We start from the raw sequence: 20,191 nt of genomic DNA, 5'->3' as shown, positions 1-20,191 counted from the left end.
AGGAAGAGAAAAGACTGTGCAAATACAGGAGGATTTTGATAATAGCAAAATCAATGTGCCTCTCTCTATTAGATAGAAACGAAATGCCAAAGCAGCAGGGGTGCAGCTGTTAGACTGATCAATGCTCTGAGCACGGGAAGGGAGATGAGTTTAATGCACATCAAACTTACAGCAGATCATCTGCTGCTTGTCAGGGAGAGCCGTGACTGCGTGTGGAGCCAGCCCAGGGCAGGAGGCTGCTTTTTGCCGGTTTGGTGGGGAGAAATTCCCTGTGATCCAGCTGCCTGGGAGGACGGCAGCCTTTGGGCCCCCGGGGGCTGTGGGGGAGCCTCCAGGTGCAGGAGGCTGGAGCCGAGCGAGCCCAGCGTGCAGGCAGGAGGGCGGCGTGCCCCGCTTCGTGGTGCAGGCCTCCGGGGCCTCCCCGCCGCTGAGCCTCCGCCACCAGCTCACAACACGTGGAAGGGATTAGATGTGGCTTTAAATGTAAGGCAGCTTTGTAAACCCCACGGCTGTAAGGCTGCTCAGCGGCAGACTTGGAAATGTGGCCGGGTTCCAGCGAAGCGAGCAGGACCCAGCCCGCCTTATTTACTCTTGCCCTCGCACACGTGAGCGTGCTGTGTGCCGCTTCGTGCGGGTGGACGCGGTCTTGCTGTGAGGAGCTCACGGACGAGCAGAGCTGGTGTTTGCTTCAGGGGGTGCCTACTGGGGCCGCTCTCCATTTACTCCTCCGTTAGGCTACGGCAGAGCCCATCTCTGGAACGGCCAGCCCAAGGGGAGGCCCTGCTGAGGCAGCTGCAAGAGTGCTCGGCCTTTCCAAAAATTTCTCTGCCTCCTGTCAAGTCAGCAGATTTTTCCCCCAAAATTTCTTCTCTCACGTGGCTGAAACCTTGATAGGAAGGCACGTACCCCTGCTCCTTTCAATTCCATGGCAAAGCTTCCTTGGTGCTGCGTTGTCATAATCTCACCTCCACCCCGGTTTCATTGAACTCCCTGATGTTGCTAACAAACCTTTCACGTATTGCCACAGAGCCCTCCGTTACCCGGGTTTGGTTTCCAGCAGCACTTATGCTCAGATACTGCATAAACGGAGCAAGGAAAAGTCCTCCTGGCTGAGTGTTTGAGATCTACTGGGAAGAATCGCAAGGACCTCGGTGCCTGGCTATGGGCAGGTCCTGCGGGGCCTGGTTTCTGCAGCCTCCACCATCTTGGTGCCGGGAGGCAGCGGTGGTGTCGGCCTGGTCGTGCCCTCCTCCCTGCCATGCTGCGGCTCCGAGCTATGCCCCCACGGGCGGCGCTGCCGGCTCCTTGGCTCGGGTGCCCGCCTTCTCCCCCTTGAGTCACCGTGAGGCATGGCTGAACAGATTGCACGGCCGTCCGCCTTCCTCCACACCCAGATGTCTCCTGCGGGGCCCGCTGCCGGGGCGGCTCGCCCCACGGGGACGTCCCCTCTGCACCCTCCCCTGGTTCTGGTGCTGGTGTGCGAGGCCTGTGGGGGGGGGGGGGGGGAAGGAGCAGAAAGAGCCCGGCTGATTTACTCGGCTATCGAGCTCGTCAACTGCTTCCTTTCCATCACCCTCCTTCGAGCGCTCGGGTGACAGATGGGAACAGATTGAGCGGTTCGACGGAGGGAGGTAATACTCCACTAAATCATTCCTCTCTCTCTCACTGTCTGAAAGCGCCCAGACCTCGGCCCTGGCTTCTGAGCCTGGTGTGTTTCCCCCCTCCGGATTTTTTTCATGACAAAGCCGTTTGAGCTCTACCTCTGCTAAAATTTCCAAGAGAAGCCAGTGCTGGTATTTATAAGATAAAAGGGGCGTTGTAACACAGCGAAAGGAAGGACGCTGATGCTGTTTGCTGGCGTTCCTGAATTTTGCCACCCCATGTGCCCAGGCTGAGCCCCGGGCACAGCCCCGGCTCCCAGGCAGGCTGGCCGTGGGCTGGCGTGCAGGCTCCTGCTGCACAGCTCACAGATGGAGCATCCATTTCTTCCCTGGATGACTTGTTCCAACAGTTAATCATTCTCACACAAACACAGGGTTTTATTTTTTAATGACACATCAGCCAATAACATTGAGAAGCTTTAGGAAGGGGTTTCTCTTCACCGGGAGATCTCTTTTTTTTTTTTTTTTTTCTTCCTACTCCATTAGCGCTGTGATGGCTGCCTAAAATTAGCTGGGACTTCACAGCTTCCCCTTGCCCTTGCAAGACTAGCTTTGAACTTGAAAGCCTCCTACACGAAGTGCTCTCTGGTATCAACCTGGTCACAGCAGAGGTGAAAAATGTGGCACCGAAGAAAGTGGCTTTCCGATAAATACATCCACAGTAAAACCATGCATGACTCACAAGATCAAAGACACAGTGCAAGTACCAAGGTCATTAAACATGAATAGAAATACAGAAATGCAACAGCTTGCATTAAAGGCTTAGCTTGACTTTAAAGTGAAGCGATGAAAGCTTATGTAGTCAGTGATTGTTCACCCCTGATAATGCTCTGCTTTTGCCACCAGTAGTTCTGGGCTTTACAAAGGTGAGTAGGAATAATTAATCATTTGTCGGATAAAGCACCGGGGCATGGGGCAATCAATGATTCGTACCAAGTGAAAACAGGCTCAGGGCTGCTCAGCATCATCAGCCCTAGGGGAAAGTCAGAGTGGTGCAGACATCAGTCCCATCTGAAATTCAGCCTGAGGTTGCCAGCTCTACAACTGACAGGTGAGTAAGGATTTAATCCACACAAGGTGCTTTGAATGACATAGTGCTGGAGGTCACCGGCATGGAAAGGGACTTGGGGTAAGGCTTCCATCAGCACGGCCTCAGCCCAACGTGACTCTGTGCCAGCTTTTTAGAGCCCATCTGCACTGCTGGTCTTTGGCTCCATTCCTTGGGTGGCTGTACGTGTTATGATACTCTGAAGCCTACCAACCCCACCGCATGGGAGATGCTTCCTGGTTCATGTCACAGCAGAGTTAATTGTAGCATGTGTAGCGTTTTGAGCAACTATAAAAGAAGCTGTGCTAAAGCTGCAGATTTTAGCAGACCCCTGTCAGAAAATAGCCCCCTGCTGTGTTTCTGGTAATACTTTGATTTGAGGCGTGGCTAACTAATAAGGTTTCTGGGGTGTTCTGCTATCACAGAATCACCTAATCTGCAGCCTAAATTGGTGCAGTGCCTTGAGATGACATCCCCTTCTGCCAGTACGTCTGTGTCACTGTCCGAGCCACTGCTCTGCTGGGGTGGTTTGCTGGCAACTCTGAGCAAGTGCAGGCGCTGCATTGAGCAAGGTAACTGTGTGCAACCGCGTGGGCAAGTGGCAGAGATCCAGCCAAGCCCCGCGCATCCTTTGCTGGGAAGGGAGGGACGATGCCAGCTCTGCTCTCCTCTGAGCTCAGCACAACGTGTCCTAGGGCAGTCCCGCAGCATATGGCAGAGCAGCCTTCTGGAGGTGTAGCTGTATCACATCCAGGTAGAGCCCTAGGAAGGAATTGTTGCTACCGGAATAAGCCAAAATCCTGCCCTTTTCCTTAAGGCTACTGATTTCACACCATTCTGGGAAGCAGCTCTGTCTCCCCTGGTGCAGACCTGGCACTGGCAAAGCAAACAGAGAGCTCGTGGGCTACGCATCCCCTGCTCGTCCTCCAACGCTGAATATGTGACATTTACCCAACATCATAATTTGGCTGAGGTCAAATATTTCAGCCCCTTTCCCAGAAAACTTTCCATATCTGAACAGCAGAGACAGCGGCACCCTGCAGTACTTCAAGCTTCGAGTGTTGCAAAGCAGAGATCCCCATAGCCAGTACTCGTTGAGATTTCAGATCAGTGTCATTTTTCACGCTGGTCTGACATGTAAGTTTATGCTAAAACCTCCACTGACTTCAGCACAGCAAGATTTCTACTGGGAGTGTTTGCAAGGAATGTGTTAAATACCTGGTGAGTGAGTGAAGATGCCAGCAGCGATCAAGATTTTCCAGTGCGGCACAGCTCACGGCGCAACTGCAATTCTTCACCACAGATATGCAAAAGCAAGCGTGCTGTGACCTCTGAGCCAGACAGTGGAAAGTCTCCAGGGGAGATGATGATGGTATTTCCCGTGATACTGACTACTCCTATTGCCCAGAAGAGAGAACTATCATGTATATGTCCTGTACAGGAGGGGTACAGAGAGGACTCGATCTGCGTCTACCACAGGCAGGTGGAGGAGGTGAGAGCCCTGCAGCTCACCAAGCCCCCAAGGACTTTGCGTTTCGGTCAGAGGGGCTGGGGATGGGTTCAGAGCATCTGAGTTTTTGCAGATGAGCTCAGCACTTGCACAACAGGCTGCAATAGCTTCCCATGTGGATGTGGGAAGTAATTGTTAACACCCAGCTCCTGCCGAGTCTCATCCATTAGCACTTTGAGCCAGACCAGCAGCACTCGTGTTTTGGTGGGCAGCTGAGGACACGGAGGCTCGCAGCTGCTCCTCAGAGGTCCCAGCAGCATCAGGGAGGGCTCCCTGTGCTCAGCCCGTTCTCGTTCACTTTATTTCTCTACTGCTGTTATTCAGAGCAGGTTTGCAGTCCCTCTGACACCCCTTCTCTGATCTTGGCCAAAGCAGTTAATCTCTGACCCACTTTCCCCACATGCAGATGCTGCGAGAACGTGTCGGTGCTGTGCTTTGGAAGTGCTGGCTTTTTCCACAAGTTCCTTATCTCTTCTCAGATTCCAGAAGGAATACTTAGCCTCTGGTGTCCCTCCAGCCCTCCCTGGCTTGGCATGCTCTCTTGGTGCATGCTCAGCCAGCAGGCTAGACTAGCAGTGGTGATTGTTGGTGTGTCTGTGCCGAGCACTGTTTCATTTTCCACCATCTATCTGTCCCTGATATTTAGTTTCACATTTTCTGGAGTGCAGCTCTGTTGTACAACACCCGCCTGAGCCTTGAATTAAAGCTACTGGAGTTCCTTCTCGTTTGTACTAGTGTAGCCAGGATCACAACCTGCCTTTTATTAAAAGTACTGAAAATATCAAATTAACCTCAAACAGCACTGATTCTGCCCTCAGAGTATGTCAGAATGCCTGGGACAGCCCGGAATGCTACATGCAAGAAAAAGGTACGGTAGAGATACGCATCCTAAACTTCTTGGCATCCTGTCACTGCAGCAAGGCCAGGTCCGGTTGCCACCGATGGTGACAGCAAAGCATCTCTTCTTTTTGGCAGGTAAGAACCAGCCTCATGCCCCTGCGAGGGCACTGCTGAGGTGGGGGTGTCTAAAAGCAGAGGCAGGCACTCAATTCGGCAGCGTGGCTTCAGTTCCCCAAGTCTAAATACACCCAGCAGGTCACCCAAAGGCAACTTGTCATCCCGCGTCTAGGATTGACTGTACAACTTGTGCCTAATCTTTCTAGAAGTGAAAATCATGCAGCTTTTAAGGATGTTTTAAAATAACTATTCTCCCATCTCTGTGGTTTAAATAGAATCATAACCATACTACTTATAGCTCGAATGCCAAAACATCTGACACTTCTAATAGACTAAGAGGAAAAAAAAATGAAAAACGTGGACTGTTTCCTAATCCTGCTGGTACCAGAAGGCAAGACTTTACTTGGAGATCACAGTTCTAGCCCCCTGATAGATACATTTATCTGCATAAGAAGTTTCTTAAATTTTAAGAAAATACGACTCTGCAAAAGTTGGAATTCCACTGAAAAGACCTAAAACAGGCATGAAAGGGATACTTGGAATACAGTTCCCTGTAACAGCACTGATGCCTTGCATGTACATCTCCATAATGCAACTCTACCTGATTACTCATCAAGATTTACTAAGCTGTGATCCAGCTTCTGAGGATGAAAATTTAATTAGCACCGAGAGCCAACTGCTGCTGTGATCTGAAGGTATTGACAGCTTTCCTTCGATACCCAGATGCATTTTCACTAACAGCTTTGGAAATTATCATTACGACTGCTGCTCCTGGCCCCTGCCCACCTTCTCTGCGGTACCACCGAAAGCTCGAACCGCGAACTTCTCCTTCAAGAAACGTTGCCTCTGCGGTGTTCGAATCTGAGTTACAGGCGGTAAGGAGAAAAGGCAGGACAGCAAACCACAGGCCGTGCCTGGTCTTATTCCCTGCAGCTGCCACCTTGCCCCCTCTTGCTCCAGCTGTCGCGCACATCTCTGCTGCGCTCGCGCCGCAGTCACTACAGCTATGTCTCCGCTGACGTCTAACGACTTTGGACTACTCTCTGCAGAAATGCTCTCAGCACAGATGCAATTTCTTCATGGAAATTGAGCTCATCTCTGTCATTTTGTGTGCGACTGGCTACAGAACTGCGATGATCGATGTTTGTTAAATGTTACATGATACATCTGAAAGCAAGCACGTCAGGCACGGCTTCCTCTGAGACGGCTAAAAAAGTTGTGTCAGGATCCTGCCATCAGGCTGCCAGTTAAAGTGCTTTCAAACAAGTTTTTCTAGAACGATGAAGCAAGTCAAACTGCCATGCTTATTAAACTTAAATTACCCGTTAAGAGCTGACAAATGAATACAGCACCGACCAAGCCACCATGTTACGGAACTGCTTTGCCAACTAAAATTAGTGATCCACAATTACCTGCTCTTGTCTATCATTAACAGAGAAGCAATTACCTAAAACAGAAGTTTGCTTTCAGTAGACAGAGAGAATTGCGCTATTTAAACCTGTTGCCCATCATGAACTTAAGTCTCCTTAAAAATAGCATCAGTCACTTTTATTGGTATAAACACCTAAATTGAGATCTAACAGCAAATAAGGATTGTGCTTGTCCATAATAACTTCGGCTGTGAAATCTACTCAGACACAAGACATACAACCTTCCATATACATAAGTTATTTGTCAGCAAAAGCAGAATGCTGCCATTCTGAAACAATTACATACAGTAAAAGTTTTCAATATTTTATTAAAGAAAACAGTCAAAATGTACAAGTATTACCCAGGTTTGTAGATAACTTCCTATAAAGGCAGTAAAATATGAATTTCAATCTAGGTTTTAAAAACTGCTATAGTTGGTTATTTTTAAAGTTGGTATTTTAAAATCACATTTCACAAATAGTTCTGAAATATTACCAAATGAATAGTGCAACAAGAAAATTTAAATTAGTTCTACGCTGTTTGCATGTCAAGCAAAAGTTATAACTGCTTCAAATACTCAAACCATTTGAGAATGAATGAACCCAAAGCTCCCACCAAAAACTGACTTCTGACCACGTTAGGAATGTCCTCTTCTTGTTCTTCACTGGAAGTCAAATAATAATAAAACAACACCTCTTGAGGTCATCAAAAATAACTTTAGTATAAAATTGTCTTGGCCTTTATCAAATATTACATGAGTAAAATTGTTAAGCCTTTATCAAAACAGACAGGAATAGGAAAAAAAAATGTCATGGCCTTAATCCATATCTGTTGGAATCATGTCTAGAAACATTAGAAGCAAGACCAGAAACTTGGAGCCCTGTTTTGTTTTTAAAAACCACACAATCACAAAGAAAAACAGCTTCTTACAGCCTAAGGTTTGGGGGTGTTCTGCTCGAGTACCTGTTCCCACAGACAGCAATCTTTATGTTCTGAAGAGAGCATACGCAAAATATAGAAAAATAAATAAAATAGCTTCTTACAGCCTAAGGTTTGGGTGCTGGGTGGTGGTTTAGTACGTCCCCCACAGGTAACACTCTCTCGAGACCATATGCAAAAACACGGAAAATGATGTCCACCTTTCTTTTTTAGACTGAGAAAAGCCCCCCTACATCCCAAAGCTCTTGAGATCGCAAAGGATTGTGCCCTGGGTGCTCTGGATGCTTTGGCAGCACGGGAAGTGGGCTCGGAGACAGACCCTGAGCTCCTTGTTGAAGATGAAGCAAAGGATGGGGTTGACCCCAGCCTGGGCAAACGTCATCCAGACGGAGGTGGTCAGGTAGACCTGGGGGATGGAGCTGGCCTTAATGAAGACCCGCAGGTAGCAGGCCACGATGTAGGGGGACCAGAGGAGCAGGAAGAGCAAGGTGATCATGTAGAACATCTTACAGAGCCTTTTCTCCATCTTGAACTCCTCCAGCACCAGCAGCCTCTTGATCTGGCTGTGGGTGGCCTGCCTTATGCCCACGAGGGTGGGCGGCGTGGGCCCCCTGCCAAAGCCAGCCGTCCAGTTCGCAGCCGCTTGGCCCGTGGCCCCCGGCCCGTGGAAGGTCCAGTTCTGGCTGATGGCCGGTACCAGCTGGGCCGGCTTCATCTTGCGGTGGCTGTGGATGAAGAAGAGCAGCTTGATGTAGACCAGGTGGGTGGCGGCGATGACGGCCGCCAGCATGAGCATGAAGCCCAGCGTGTCGTTAGCCTTGACGTAGCGGTGCTCGAAGATGCACTGCTCCTCCTCCCGGATGAACTTGTAGGTGCCCACGTCGAAGACGGGCGGGAAGGCCATGGCCATGGAGAGAGTCCACACCATGCACACCACGGCCAGGCAGGTCCAGCCCGTCATGCGCTTGGCGTAGAAGCGGTGGTGGGCGATGGCCATGTAGCGCGTGACCCCCACGCAGAAGAGCAGGAAGGCGGCGTGGAAGCAGAAGAGCACGGCCAGGAAGGCCAGCACCTTGCAGCTGAGGGGCCCGTGGGGCCAGGCGGCCCCGCTGCGCACCGACAGCATGACGAAGGGGAAGCAGGCCAGCGAGCGGAGCCCGTCGGCCAGGCAGAGGTCCAGCAGCAGGTAGTACGGGGCGCGGTGCAGGTGCCGGTCCTTGAGGATGAGCCAGGCGAAGAGCACGTTGCCCGCCAGGCTCACGCACAGGATCAAGCCCAGCGTGGCCAGCTTCAGCCCGGAGGCGCTCAGCAGGCCGCCGGCGCTGGGCAGGTGCGGGCTGCTGCTGCTCCCCAGCTCGCTGCTGTTCGCCATCGGGTCCTTCCTCCTCCTCCTCCTCCTCCTCCTCCTCCTCGCAGCAGGGCCGGGGGCTCAGCGCCGCGGCAGCGCACCGAGACCCCCCCCGCCGCCCGGCGCCCCCATGCCCGCCGCCGCCGGCCTCCTCCCCGGCCTCCCTCCTCTTCCTCCTCCTCCTCCTCCTCCTCCTCCGCCGCCCCCCGGGCGAGGAGCGGCGCTGCCGCCGGGCTCCCCCCGGGCCATGCGGCTCCGCCGCCCCCTCAGGGCCGCGCCCGGCGCCGCCGCCGCCGCCCCATGCAGGGGGGCGCTGGGGGCCGGGAGCGGTGCGGAGCGGTGCGGAGCGGTGCGGAGCTCCCCCCCCCCCCGCCCCTTTACCGCCGCCCAGCCAGCTGCTGCGGGGCCGGGGGGCGGCCGAGCCTGCTCGCGGCGGCGGTGCCCGGCTCCCGGCGAGGACAATGGGGTAAAGCCCCCTCCCTCCGTCCGTCCGTCCGCCCGCCCGCCCGTCCGTCTGTCCGCCCGGCCCTCCCTCCTCTCCTCCCTCCCTCCCTCCCTCCGCCTTCCCTCCGCCCCCTGCGCAGCGCGGGGCTCCGGCGGGCGCGCAGCGGCGCGGAGCGGTGCGGAGGTCCCGCTGCTGCGGAGGGGCTGGGGAGGGAGGGAGGGGAGGGACGGGGTGGGACGGGATGGGATGGGATGGATGGGATGGGATGGGATGGGATGTATGGGATGGGACAGGATGGGGTGGGATGTATGGTGTGGTATGGGATCGGATGGGATGTATGGGACGGGGTGGGATGGGATGGGATGGGACGGGATGGGATGGGATGGATGGGACGGGGTGAGGTTGGGTGGGGCTGGGTGGGATCTATGGGATGGCGATGTCTCCGCCCTCCAGGTGGTCCCCAGGAGCCGCCTGGGAGGGTGCACCCAGGGGCGAAGTGATGGGTGTAGGTCGGCACATGGCTGCACCCACGGACGTGCCCGCCGGGACCCGCCGTCTATGCGGGCTGCTGCAGCGTGCCTGTGAGGCAGGGGGATGCACACCTTGCCCGTGCCGCAGCCACGAGCGTGCTTTGGCCGGATTTAGGTAGCCCCAAGGGTGGTGCGCAGGGGAAGCGAGCCCAGGAGTCGGAGCCTGTTGCAGCTGAGTGCCCAGGCACGCTGTGCTGGGGGGCTGAAGGGGACGGAGCTCTGCAGCGAGCTCCCGTGCAGACATCTCGGCGTGCACGCCAAGAAAAAGCCGCCTCTGCAAGTCAGAACGCTGACATTTGGGGTCTGACACGGGTTCCTAAACAGAAAGGGAGGGGAGACGGCAAAGGGAGGGGAGGCAGCAAAATGTCACTAAGCCACATCGATGCTTTCTGTGTTTCTGCGCTGTGCAGGGGCCCGCCCAGCTCCTGGGCTGAGTTTTGTGATTGCGCAATGCTGTATGGGGCACGGGGAGAGCTGGGGGTGGGTTCTGTGCACCGGGTAGATGCCTTTGGCCTGACTTGCACGGCGCTGGTGCCCCTGCACTCGTGGTGCGGGTTCAAAATGAGCAGTTTAATTAGCACAGGCCAGTGAGATGCAGGCGCTTGTCCTCTCTCACCCACTTTGCCATCTTTGTGTATTTAGGGCGAGGCCTCTCCGTGCGCCCTGCAAGGCACACACCGCCCCGCGGCCCTGGGCGCTGGAGATGCTAATGCAATTATTGCACTGCTACTGAATTTCCTTCATGGCCTCCTGTGAAGGGCAAGTCTGAAACGCTTTCAAGCGTTCTATTAAAAGCCATCAGTAAATTCAGCATTATTCCAGAAACGATAGCAATTAAATCGTCTGCATCAGCCCCAAAAGCTACATCAGCCCCAGAGCTTGCTGGCTGGTTGCAGAAAGTCTCCATTGGGCCTGCCAGGGGCCAGGCGCTGGCCTCAGGGGTGCCACCGGCTGCCCAGAGCTCAGCTCGGTGTCCAGACGCTGGTGGGACCAACAGCAGACTTTGGCCCAAAGTTTGGCTGAGATCTCCATCACATGCAGGACTTCGCTCGCCCATGGGTCAGGTTTTTATCTGCTCTTTATTGCTAGCATTCAGAGAGCAAAGAAATCCTGAAAGGGGAAAAAAAAAATAAAAAAGGCAGATAATTGAGGCTGCTTTTTGCTTCCTACCAGCACATCTGAGCTGTTCTCACTTGTTAGGTTTCTCATTTGCACCGAGGTTGTACTGTGACAGGGAATTGCCCACGGGTTGTTCAGTGCTCTGTGCGATTTCCCAGGCGTTTCTCACATTGCTGCGGCAGGCAGTGACGAGCGTCGGGTGCGCGGTGTCCCCTCGGCAGCTGGCACCGGGAGCAGCCTTTCTGGAGGACACGGGGAACCTCGAGCCTGGGCTGTCCCCAGCGCGAGGCAGGGCCAGGTTACAGGACGCTCCCACATCGGGGTGCCAGCAGCCCGAGCGCTTTGCCAAGCCCAAGCACCAGGAGCAGTTGTCCTTGGGGTGCGTGGCTCTTTGGAGGAGCAGAGGAGACCTTATGGCCTCCGAGAGCTCTGCCATCTCTGAGATCAAGCGAGCGAAAGGGCGCAGCACACCTGCTTCCCTCCTCCGTGCCCGAGGGAGGGCTTCTCCTCTTGCTGAACGCCCGCCAGCGCAGCTGAGCTGGCTCGGGAGCTGCCGTAATTCACTGCTCTCCTGCCAGGTCGGCAGCAAATTGCTAGCTCATCTTTCTCCCACCTGTAGCAAGGGGAGGGCTGGTGGGGATCCGTGGTTCATCCATCTCCCCCGGCTGCTCCTGTGACGGTGCTGCTGTACGGCGCTGTAGGGTGCGAGCCAGGGACCTGGCGTTTCCTCGTGCAGCTTGCGGAGAGGTGCAGTGCTATAGGAACAGCTAAAAGGAACGGGAAAATAAGGGGCAGCTAGGGGGCTAACAGTCCTCGTAGGAGCAGGGAAGTTGGGGGGCTAACAGTCCTCGTAGGAGCAGGCTCCTCACGTCCCCAAGGGGCTGAGGTCGGGCAGAGCAGCCACAGTAACCACCCGTTACACCCCAGAGCCCAGCCAGGTGCTCGGTGCTGATGTGGACAGGACATGCCCACACCTTGGGGCGCCCCACGTCCTCTGTGTCAGACCCTCCGGGCTCCAGCAAGTGCCTCGCCCAGGCTCCGTCTCTGTTCAGACGTTTGGGCAGTGTCACGTTTACAGTACCTGCAGTTCAGAACTGGCTGCGTGGCCCAAAAATGAGAGCTGGGATATTTAGTGACCCCTTCGCAAAGCTGCTTGTGGAGCTCTTCCAGCAGGCAGCGGGATGCCTGGGGAGGCGTGAGGGGTTGGCATGGCCTGGACACAGCACGGCACCGAAACCCCGGCTCTCACTTCGCTGTGCCCAGGCAGGGATGGACAATACAAGGCGTACATTGATTTGGGCACAGCCAGACACGAGCCAAATCCATCGCAGCAGTCATGGGGAACAGTTAATTTCCAGAGATTGTAATGAGCGTGTTAAGCTATTTCCCTTGCTCACTCCAATCTCTTCCACAGAACGAGTTTGATGAAGAGCTATTCTCTGCCCACAAAATGGTGCTGCACGAGCTAGATGGGTTCCTCTGACCTTTCAATGTGCTTTGCTTGAATTGGCTGCCTCTTCACGTTCTGCGCTCCCTGCCTCAAACGAGAAAGGCAGCTGAAACGCAGAACCTTAAAGAAAATACTGCGGCGTGTTGCCTTTTTCCACCAGTCCCTGGTCTTCTTACTGAGCTCTTTGCTATTTATTATTGTTGGTGTTACTTGTGTTCTTGCACCTGGGAGCTCTGCATAATGCTTCTGGAAAAGAGCAATACCCTGTGTCCCTTGGCACCACTGTGGCAGAAATCAAAATGTTACCTCCTGAGTGATCTAAGAGAAGAAGCAGGGAATTTGGGATATGCCCCAAGGTTGGAACCGAGCCCCTGCCGTGGCAGAGACGCTGCTGGGAAGTGGGGCAGGTAGGAGCAGGCAGCCCAGGCAATTTCGGCATCACGTACAGTTGGGGCAAGGAGAAGTTTCCAGGCAGAGTGACCAAGGAGATGCAAAGGTCTGTCTGTAGCAGCCAAGGAGAACAGGGGCCTGAGTCTGAGAGTGCACAGGAGAGCTCCGGACCCTCCTTACCAACTCGCTGCCAGTCCCAGACAACTCTTTGTGACATTCATGATTTGTGTTATGTGAGTCAGGGGCAGGATGCTACAGAAGCCAAACAAAAAGCTCTCCCTTTTCCAGGGGAACCTAAAATCTGACTGCGAGATGAGAGAGAGCAGAGCCCTGGAGAGAGAGGGGGGAGCGGGAGCGCGCAGCGAGGCTGCAGCCCTGGGAGCGGCCTCGGCATCGCCACGGCCATCGCTCATCGCTGCCGAGGGAGGAGGGAGCGCGAGAAGATAATGAGGCAGTTTTGTGGGTGTTTACAAGGATCATGGTAATGCTTGGTGACAGCGGCAGAGCAGAGAAATGACACGTTAAGGTAATGTTTGGGCACTGGCTAATGTGAAAATAGCGTGAGAAGTTTTAAGCCTGCGAAATTTGCACTACTACCTAAAATAACTGCTTTGCACAGGAGTCACGCTTACCCTCCGTAAAAGCAGGGCACAGCCACGTTACATGCCACCAAAGAACGAGGGCGGCTTTGAAACACGAGTGAAAACCTCTGGTCCTACTCCTTGCTTGCAGAGCGTCCAGGTGTCAGGTTGGGGATGGGGCCCTGGGGACTGCCATCGGGCTGCGGGTGTGCGGGTTGGTGGTCAGCAGAGCAGCCACAAAGGGCTCGGGATGCCGTTTTGTTCACAGAAGCGTTTGTGCGAAGCGTGCAGATGACACCAGGGCAGGCGGGGGTATTAACGTCCCCGCGGAATCCAGGTTTGCTGCATGGCAGCGCCGACCCTGCGGGCGAGCAGGCCCCGAGCTGCGTGTGGCTGCAAGAGCGCTACCTGACAGCCAGCTATCGCACCGCGCAGGGGCTCCTGCCCCGCTGTCTAATACTTCATACGCTCTCATGGGGAGGGAGGAGAGAGGAGCGGAGGAGTGTATTTGGCACAGCGGGGAAGTGGACTCGGGTCTTTTCCATCCCTCAGCGCTGTGCCGCTGCGGGGAGAGCCGGCCTACTTCCACGCCGGCACTAATCCTCCTCCACAGCGAGCTGAACGTTTTGAACTCCAGCAACTCCTCTCAGTTCTCCCCCATGTGATTGTGAGTCAGGCTGCGTTTCTCTATTCTTCTCCATAATTGAGTAGGAGATTATTTTGACTGGAAATAACCAGACACAGGTATCATGGCTGTGAATGCCTCCATGCATGCCACTTGCTGGAAGTTCAGAGCCTTCTGCGGAGGGAGCTGGTCTTGAAAGAGTTTGCTCAATGGAGAGGGAAGAAAAGCAGGGGGGAAGAATAGCTCCTTGTGCTCGCTTCCCTTGCTGCTTCTTCGAAACGTAACCCTCTGCGTGTCGGTGACACGCTGTTCTTCAGAAGCAGCGCTTTTGTGGAAGAGCTCCCCTGTGACACGAGGCACAGCCGCAGCGAGACAGGCGATGTCACTGGCATCGCGGCTTTCCACGGGAGCTTTTAGCTGCTGCTCCAGGCCCACAGTTACAGAAAATTACAGAGAGTCATTCCTCAAAAATTTTGGGGGGAATCTCCCCATGCCCCCTGTTTCTTCTCTTCCTTTTCCCTTGGCTACAGGCCGCCTGCCTGGGCTGCACTTCACACCTTTGTCCTGGGGACACCGAGCGACTGGATGGGGCGCTGGGTGAGACAAGCAGACATGGTGTGTCTTACTTCTCCACCTTTTATGCATTAGCTGGGTATAAATTAGCCCTGCAGCACTCTTGCAAGGTATAGCTAGGAGTGTAACTTGGTACACATCTCAGTTTTTTGTTTGGTTGCTTACCTTTGAGCAGTGCTGGGATTAATGCAACCATCGGGGAGGGTTACTGGAGGTGCTGGTACTGGGATCCCACGCTGTTGGTGACATCAGTTCAACAGTGGGCTTACCAGTCAGAATCTTTCAATATAACCTCTAGTGAGGAAAGGCCATATGAAATAATGACTTAAGTTGCAGTTATACAGTGTGGTTTTTGTTTTCTTTCTTTCCTTTTTTATTTTTCTTTGTAGCTCTATAGAAAGTGCTCAGGCAAGCATTTTGCACCATAGTTGCATAGATAATATTTTTCTAACATTTTCTAACATTTTCTAATATGCTTGTTGTCCAAAGGTTTTTCCACACTGACATCGGGCGCTGGCATTGGTTCACTTTGCCCCCACTTCCAGTGCTCAGTAATTGTTCACAGAGTCTACCTCAACTCTCATTTTCACTTTTTTTATATGATAAATTTTCCAAAGGGTGATACTGCTTGCACTTTTTTCTAACATGATGCTCTTTCCATACACATTTACCTTCTGATACCATCTTTTAACTTGAGGAAATAAAATCTGAGATCTGATGTCTTTGCTGCTGTGTTGCCCTTATACGTTACCTTTCCTCTTGATTTATACCCGGTGCACGGCTTAGGCTGAAGCCAGAAGGACTTTCTCCTAGCTCAGCACTGTGCAAATGGACACCCCCTCCTTTCCTGCTGCCTTCCCCACACACGGAAATGAAAGGACAAGCAACGCAAAAACTTTCCGTGTGACTAAAACTGGAAGATTTAACAGCATAAGTGAGTCCACGAGCACTGGATCAGTGTTAAGGTCTTAGGTAAACTGCTGCTGTCTGTTTAGAGGAAGCCTTTGCTGGGGTGTAGGAGTGGGATGCCAATCACCGCAGCATATTACCGTGACCTAAGTGGAGCAGAACAGGTGCTCAGATGTCGGTTCAACTCCTTCCCAAACTACTTCTGAAGCAGTAAAACCAATTCAGCTCGATGTCTGGAATTAAAATCAAGCCGTCATTGGATTCATGTTCAAGGACTGAGAGTCGCTAACTAACCCTTCCGTGTTTAAATTGCTTCTTCAACAAAGGCTCATCGTTTAATTGTGAACTATAGAAATAGCACGTAAAAAGGATCTGCAATTTGGGAGCGTTTGTGGGTCTCAACCAACTTTGCGGGCTAAGTAAAGTGTGAGAAACATTTTTTACCATGCTATTCCATCAACTGAGCTTTTTAAGGCTTTTCTGATGAAAAGGAATTTATTATTTTAATAGCATTTTCTCTCTGGAAAAAAAGGTCTTGCTAGCTTATTGAAGCAGAGCTTGAAATAACAGACAAGAACTGTCAGCAAAGCTGTGATGTAGTCTGGAACTAAGTGAAAATTGCGACCAAAATCCGAGCCTACCCAAGCCCTGAGTTAAATGCCAAAATGCCCCAGGATTCCTCGGATCATCATGCAAGCTGTTAAGGATAACAAGCAGCTTATTTGTTTGACGTTCTCCTCCCTGCCCCCCCCCCCCCTTTTTTTTTTCCTCCTTTTTTTTTTTTGGTTGTTCCTTTTGTGCTAAGTTTTTTTATTTTGGGAGGATTAGGTACCTGGCAGGAGGAGGGTACAACCTTTCGGGAAGACCCAGCAGGATTTCAGATTTTCTGTGGTCTTGAAAAAATTGTTGTGCTTAAATAAAAGCAAAGCTTAGGAAAAAAAAAAAAGGCATTGGTAATGTGCATAGTACAAAGCCTCTGTATAGCATTTAAATGCAATTTTTACCTTTACAGAAAGGACACGGTGATTGGAAGGGCCATGGAGAGCTGTGTGGATTTCATCCACGCAATGCGTGGGTCCAGCCTTGGGAAATAAACCCCATTTGCCATGTTCTTTGAGGCCATTTGCAGCTTTTCTTCCCCAAGGAGGGACCCGGCTCTGTTGCCGATAAATAAAGTGGAAATTTTGACACCAATTTCAAAGGGAGCTAAACTGAGCTCCATGAAAAGGGAGTGCTAGCATGCGGTGCTCCTTTTCTTTTTTCTTATTAATGCAACTAATTAAATGTTTGTATTTTTTAAGCACTAACTGGTTTTTGATGGTTGTTTAGAGACTTTGAGAAAGTCAATAATTTTGATGAAATAAGACTGTAGGCTCCAGAACAAAGTCCACAAGGAATCCGTGATGTTGCTAGGATACAGCTATTAGTATTTTCAGCGGCTGGGATATTTTTTGGTGGGTTCTGTTTGTTTGTTTGTTGTTGTTTTTTAATAGACTGGTCCTCACTTCTCTTGCAAACAATAAAATATGTGATTGCCTGATCTCATTTACATGGCATTCTCTCAGTCACATCAACTAAGCCAAACGTGACCCAGTAGTTTATTTTATTTCAGAAGAAGCGACACAAGGAGTAATTTTGACCTGAGCTATACAGAGCAATTTTTATCTGGAGCTGGATGTCGTTGGAGGTGCAGGATCAATGTCACAGTATGAAGTCAGTCTCCCTCTAGTGGTTCATTTCCAGAGGGGCCCTTGGTTTTACGGGCTTCAGTGAGCACAGAATTTGCTGGAGTGTGATGCAGAAAGTCCATTGACCCTCTATGAGCAGTATCAAACTAACAATGTACAAGAGGTGAGTATAAAACCTGCTAAAACAAAACCAAAGCCACTGTATTTTCTATGTTTTTCTATTTTACATTTTTTATATTTCTTGCAATATCTGTACAAGACGAAGCTTTCCATCCCTGGCTCACTCTGCAGTCCAGGCTAACATGTTTGCTCGGTGTGTAGGATGCGACTCTTGCACATTGTTTCCTTCAGCTGTGCACCAGGCTGCCTGTAAAAAAAGATCAGTATTTAATCTCATGTTCCACATCAAAGCAGCTGCCAGATGTGGTGCCAATAACATTCTTTTTGATTTAATATAACACAGAATAGCATGGTGGATGATGCTATTTTGGGATCGCCGTGTTTGGGGAAGCAATATCTAAGTGAAACACTGCAGATATTTTACTGGGAAATAAGGAAAGGAAAGCTGCTTGGAGCTTGTTTCCAATGTATAATGCAGCTCAGATTTGAGGTCCGTCAGGTTTCTCTCATTTCTGCCTGTAATCTCATCTTTGCTAGGCATTTGTTTCTTTAGCACCTAAGACAGATCCAATTCCTTAAAAGTGGAGGGAATGGGAAGGTGGAGGGATGAAAGCAGAAGCCTACAATCCAAAGCTAAGTTAGAAATTCAGGTCTAACACCTGATGCATGGGCCAGTTCAGCTCCCCAAAAATGGCTGGGTCAAGAATAAAGATCTAATGTAAAGCATAGATAGTTCAATAAATGCCTTTACTTAACTGTAAAGGGCCTTGGACCAGGCTGAACCCTCCTTCATGAGCAACGGTAACCAGCAGGGCTGTGACTCTGCAATACATCAAATTGCCTGGAACGACTGATGTCCTTTGAGTTAGCACAGAAACCTGAGGCAGGTAGAGAGCTGGTGCTGCCTTCTTTGTGAGCATATTCACTTCTGGCAAAAATCCTCCTGGATTTTCCTTGCTTTTTCGCATACCAGGGATGCTATTTGGCCTTGCTTTTCGCTTTATGAACTGTAGCAGAGAGAAAGCTTGGAGAAATGTAGGATTACCTGCCCCAGGAGTGAGCAAGCTCCCATTCAATTTTCATAGGCCCCTGGAACCGGAGGTTGTAAGATGCCACCATCTCTCTGTGCAGCGCTGTACAGTGCGTGCAGTTATGCAACAGCTTTAAGGGTCAGGTTTTACTTTTGTTTGACTTTTACTTAATGGCCAGCTTCTGTTGGGCAATCAGGACTTCCCCATCCCTTGTGAGATTGTTTAAAACACTTTCCTTTGCACGCTGCTGTGTAAAAGCTGCACAGTGGTTCCTATTAGGGTTATTTTGGAGCCTTTTTTTTTTTTTTTGTCCTTCATTTTTGTTTTCACTTTTCAGGCTGAAGTTTCCACATATAATGTCTGGGCCAAAGGTGATTTGGTTTTGCTTTTTAACTTGAGCAACTAATTTTGTTTATATAAAAAAAATAAGCCTTTACTTCTAGCATGTGGGTCAAAAATTCTGCAATTTTTTTCACAGCTCCGCAGCTAAAAAAGTGGATGTAGAAATTCGGTACGCACATACTCCTGCCTGAGATTTGTTCTAGCGTCACTCACAGACAGAAAGTTCATAGTAGCCCTATGTTTGCGAGGAGGTTATGGACACTTACGGGATGTCCCCAGATGTGTCAGCTGGCTTGGGTAGGTTCGTGCCTTTGGCGGACGGCAGCGTGCAGCAGTCGGAGGGGCGAGCAGCCCGCCCCGTGGAGCAGTGCTCAGTGCTTGCTGTCCCAGGCAGGACCGGGCTCAAGCCTGCCAGAAAAACTGGGGCAGCGAGACAGTTTGTTTTGAACAAAACAAAGTTATGCAATACCATTTAGTTCTGACATGTTCCCAATAAGCAGCAAATGAAGAACTCACTAAATACAGTATATCTCTGGCCGTATCATTTGAATATAACTTGTTTCCATGACAACCTCCGCTTAACAGCTTGGCTGATATGAAATCATTCCTAGATGGGGGAGCTTTTGCCAAAAGCGTTTGGATTCAACACTTTAATATCATGCTTAAGGTTTTAAAAAACATTTATTTAAGCCTTTGGAAGCAAATATCAAATCAAATCCCTTCCTCACCTCTGCTTTGGCTTTCGGTTGATCAGTTTATCTTCCTGGGAAGCTATCAGAAGCAGCTCCTGCGTTACTTAATATGCTTCTGAAGTCACAGGCAGTGTTTCAAGAGCCAGCGATCATGACACCAGCGTTTGGTACAGAAATTACATCTCATGGCTGTTGGCTCAGTCTGCGAGCCGGCGGGGCACCGGCAGCAGCAGCTGGGCACAGCAGCCAGGGCTTGTGTGCCTGCCAGCTCCCAAGTCCATGAAGGTTTTATGCTGCAACTGGCTCTGGCTCGAAGTAAAAGACCAGCTTCGGCTAGGCAGAGGTCTTTCCCAACATTTCACATGTTTTTTTTTTTATTAGGAGCACCGAATAGACAAAAGCAGGTTATCTACTGGGCGTTTGCCGAGGTGCCATACCTATCGCCTCGGAAATAGCCGTGGGAGACTTCCAGCGTGGAAGCGCAACATGACTGCTCATATGGCGCTTGTTCTCTTCCTCGCTCGCAGGTGCTAAACTGTGTTAAAACATAGCTAAAATAAGCCTAATGCTTCGCTAATATTTCTGGCGCATGCAGGCATTGTAGTTGCCACAGCGATGTTATACAACTGCCAGCAAGGGAAGGGATGGTCCTGAACGTCTGAAGAGGCTGCCTGCCCCTTCCAGCCACGGCCACGTTACGCTGCAGGGATCCTCCCCTCTAGCTGGGAGCAGGGACTGTGCAAAGAGCCACCCGAGCAGGGAAATAACGTCTCAAGCACGTGTGATACAGCCGGCGCTGCCAAGGCTCTGGGATCAGCACGGA

At 51.4% G+C, this 20,191-nt stretch overlaps 1 protein-coding gene across 1 annotated transcript; it reads right to left on the bottom strand.

Moving 5' to 3' along the window:
- Positions 1–6,896: 6,896 nt before the first annotated feature.
- Positions 6,897–9,037, bottom strand: GPR27 (G protein-coupled receptor 27). The gene has a single exon (XM_083795649.1). It carries the CDS (start codon positions 8,895–8,897, stop codon positions 7,755–7,757), a length of 1,143 nt encoding a protein of 380 aa, XP_083651775.1. The 5' UTR covers positions 8,898–9,037; the 3' UTR covers positions 6,897–7,754.
- Between the last annotated feature and the right edge of the window lie 11,154 nt (positions 9,038–20,191).

This window comes from Anser anser, assembly GCF_964211835.1.
Source record: "Anser anser genome assembly, chromosome: 12".
NCBI classification, from domain to species: Eukaryota; Metazoa; Chordata; class Aves; order Anseriformes; family Anatidae; genus Anser; species Anser anser.
The sequence above is the reverse complement of the archived record's forward strand: the minus strand, read 5'-3'. Positions and strand labels throughout refer to the sequence as shown.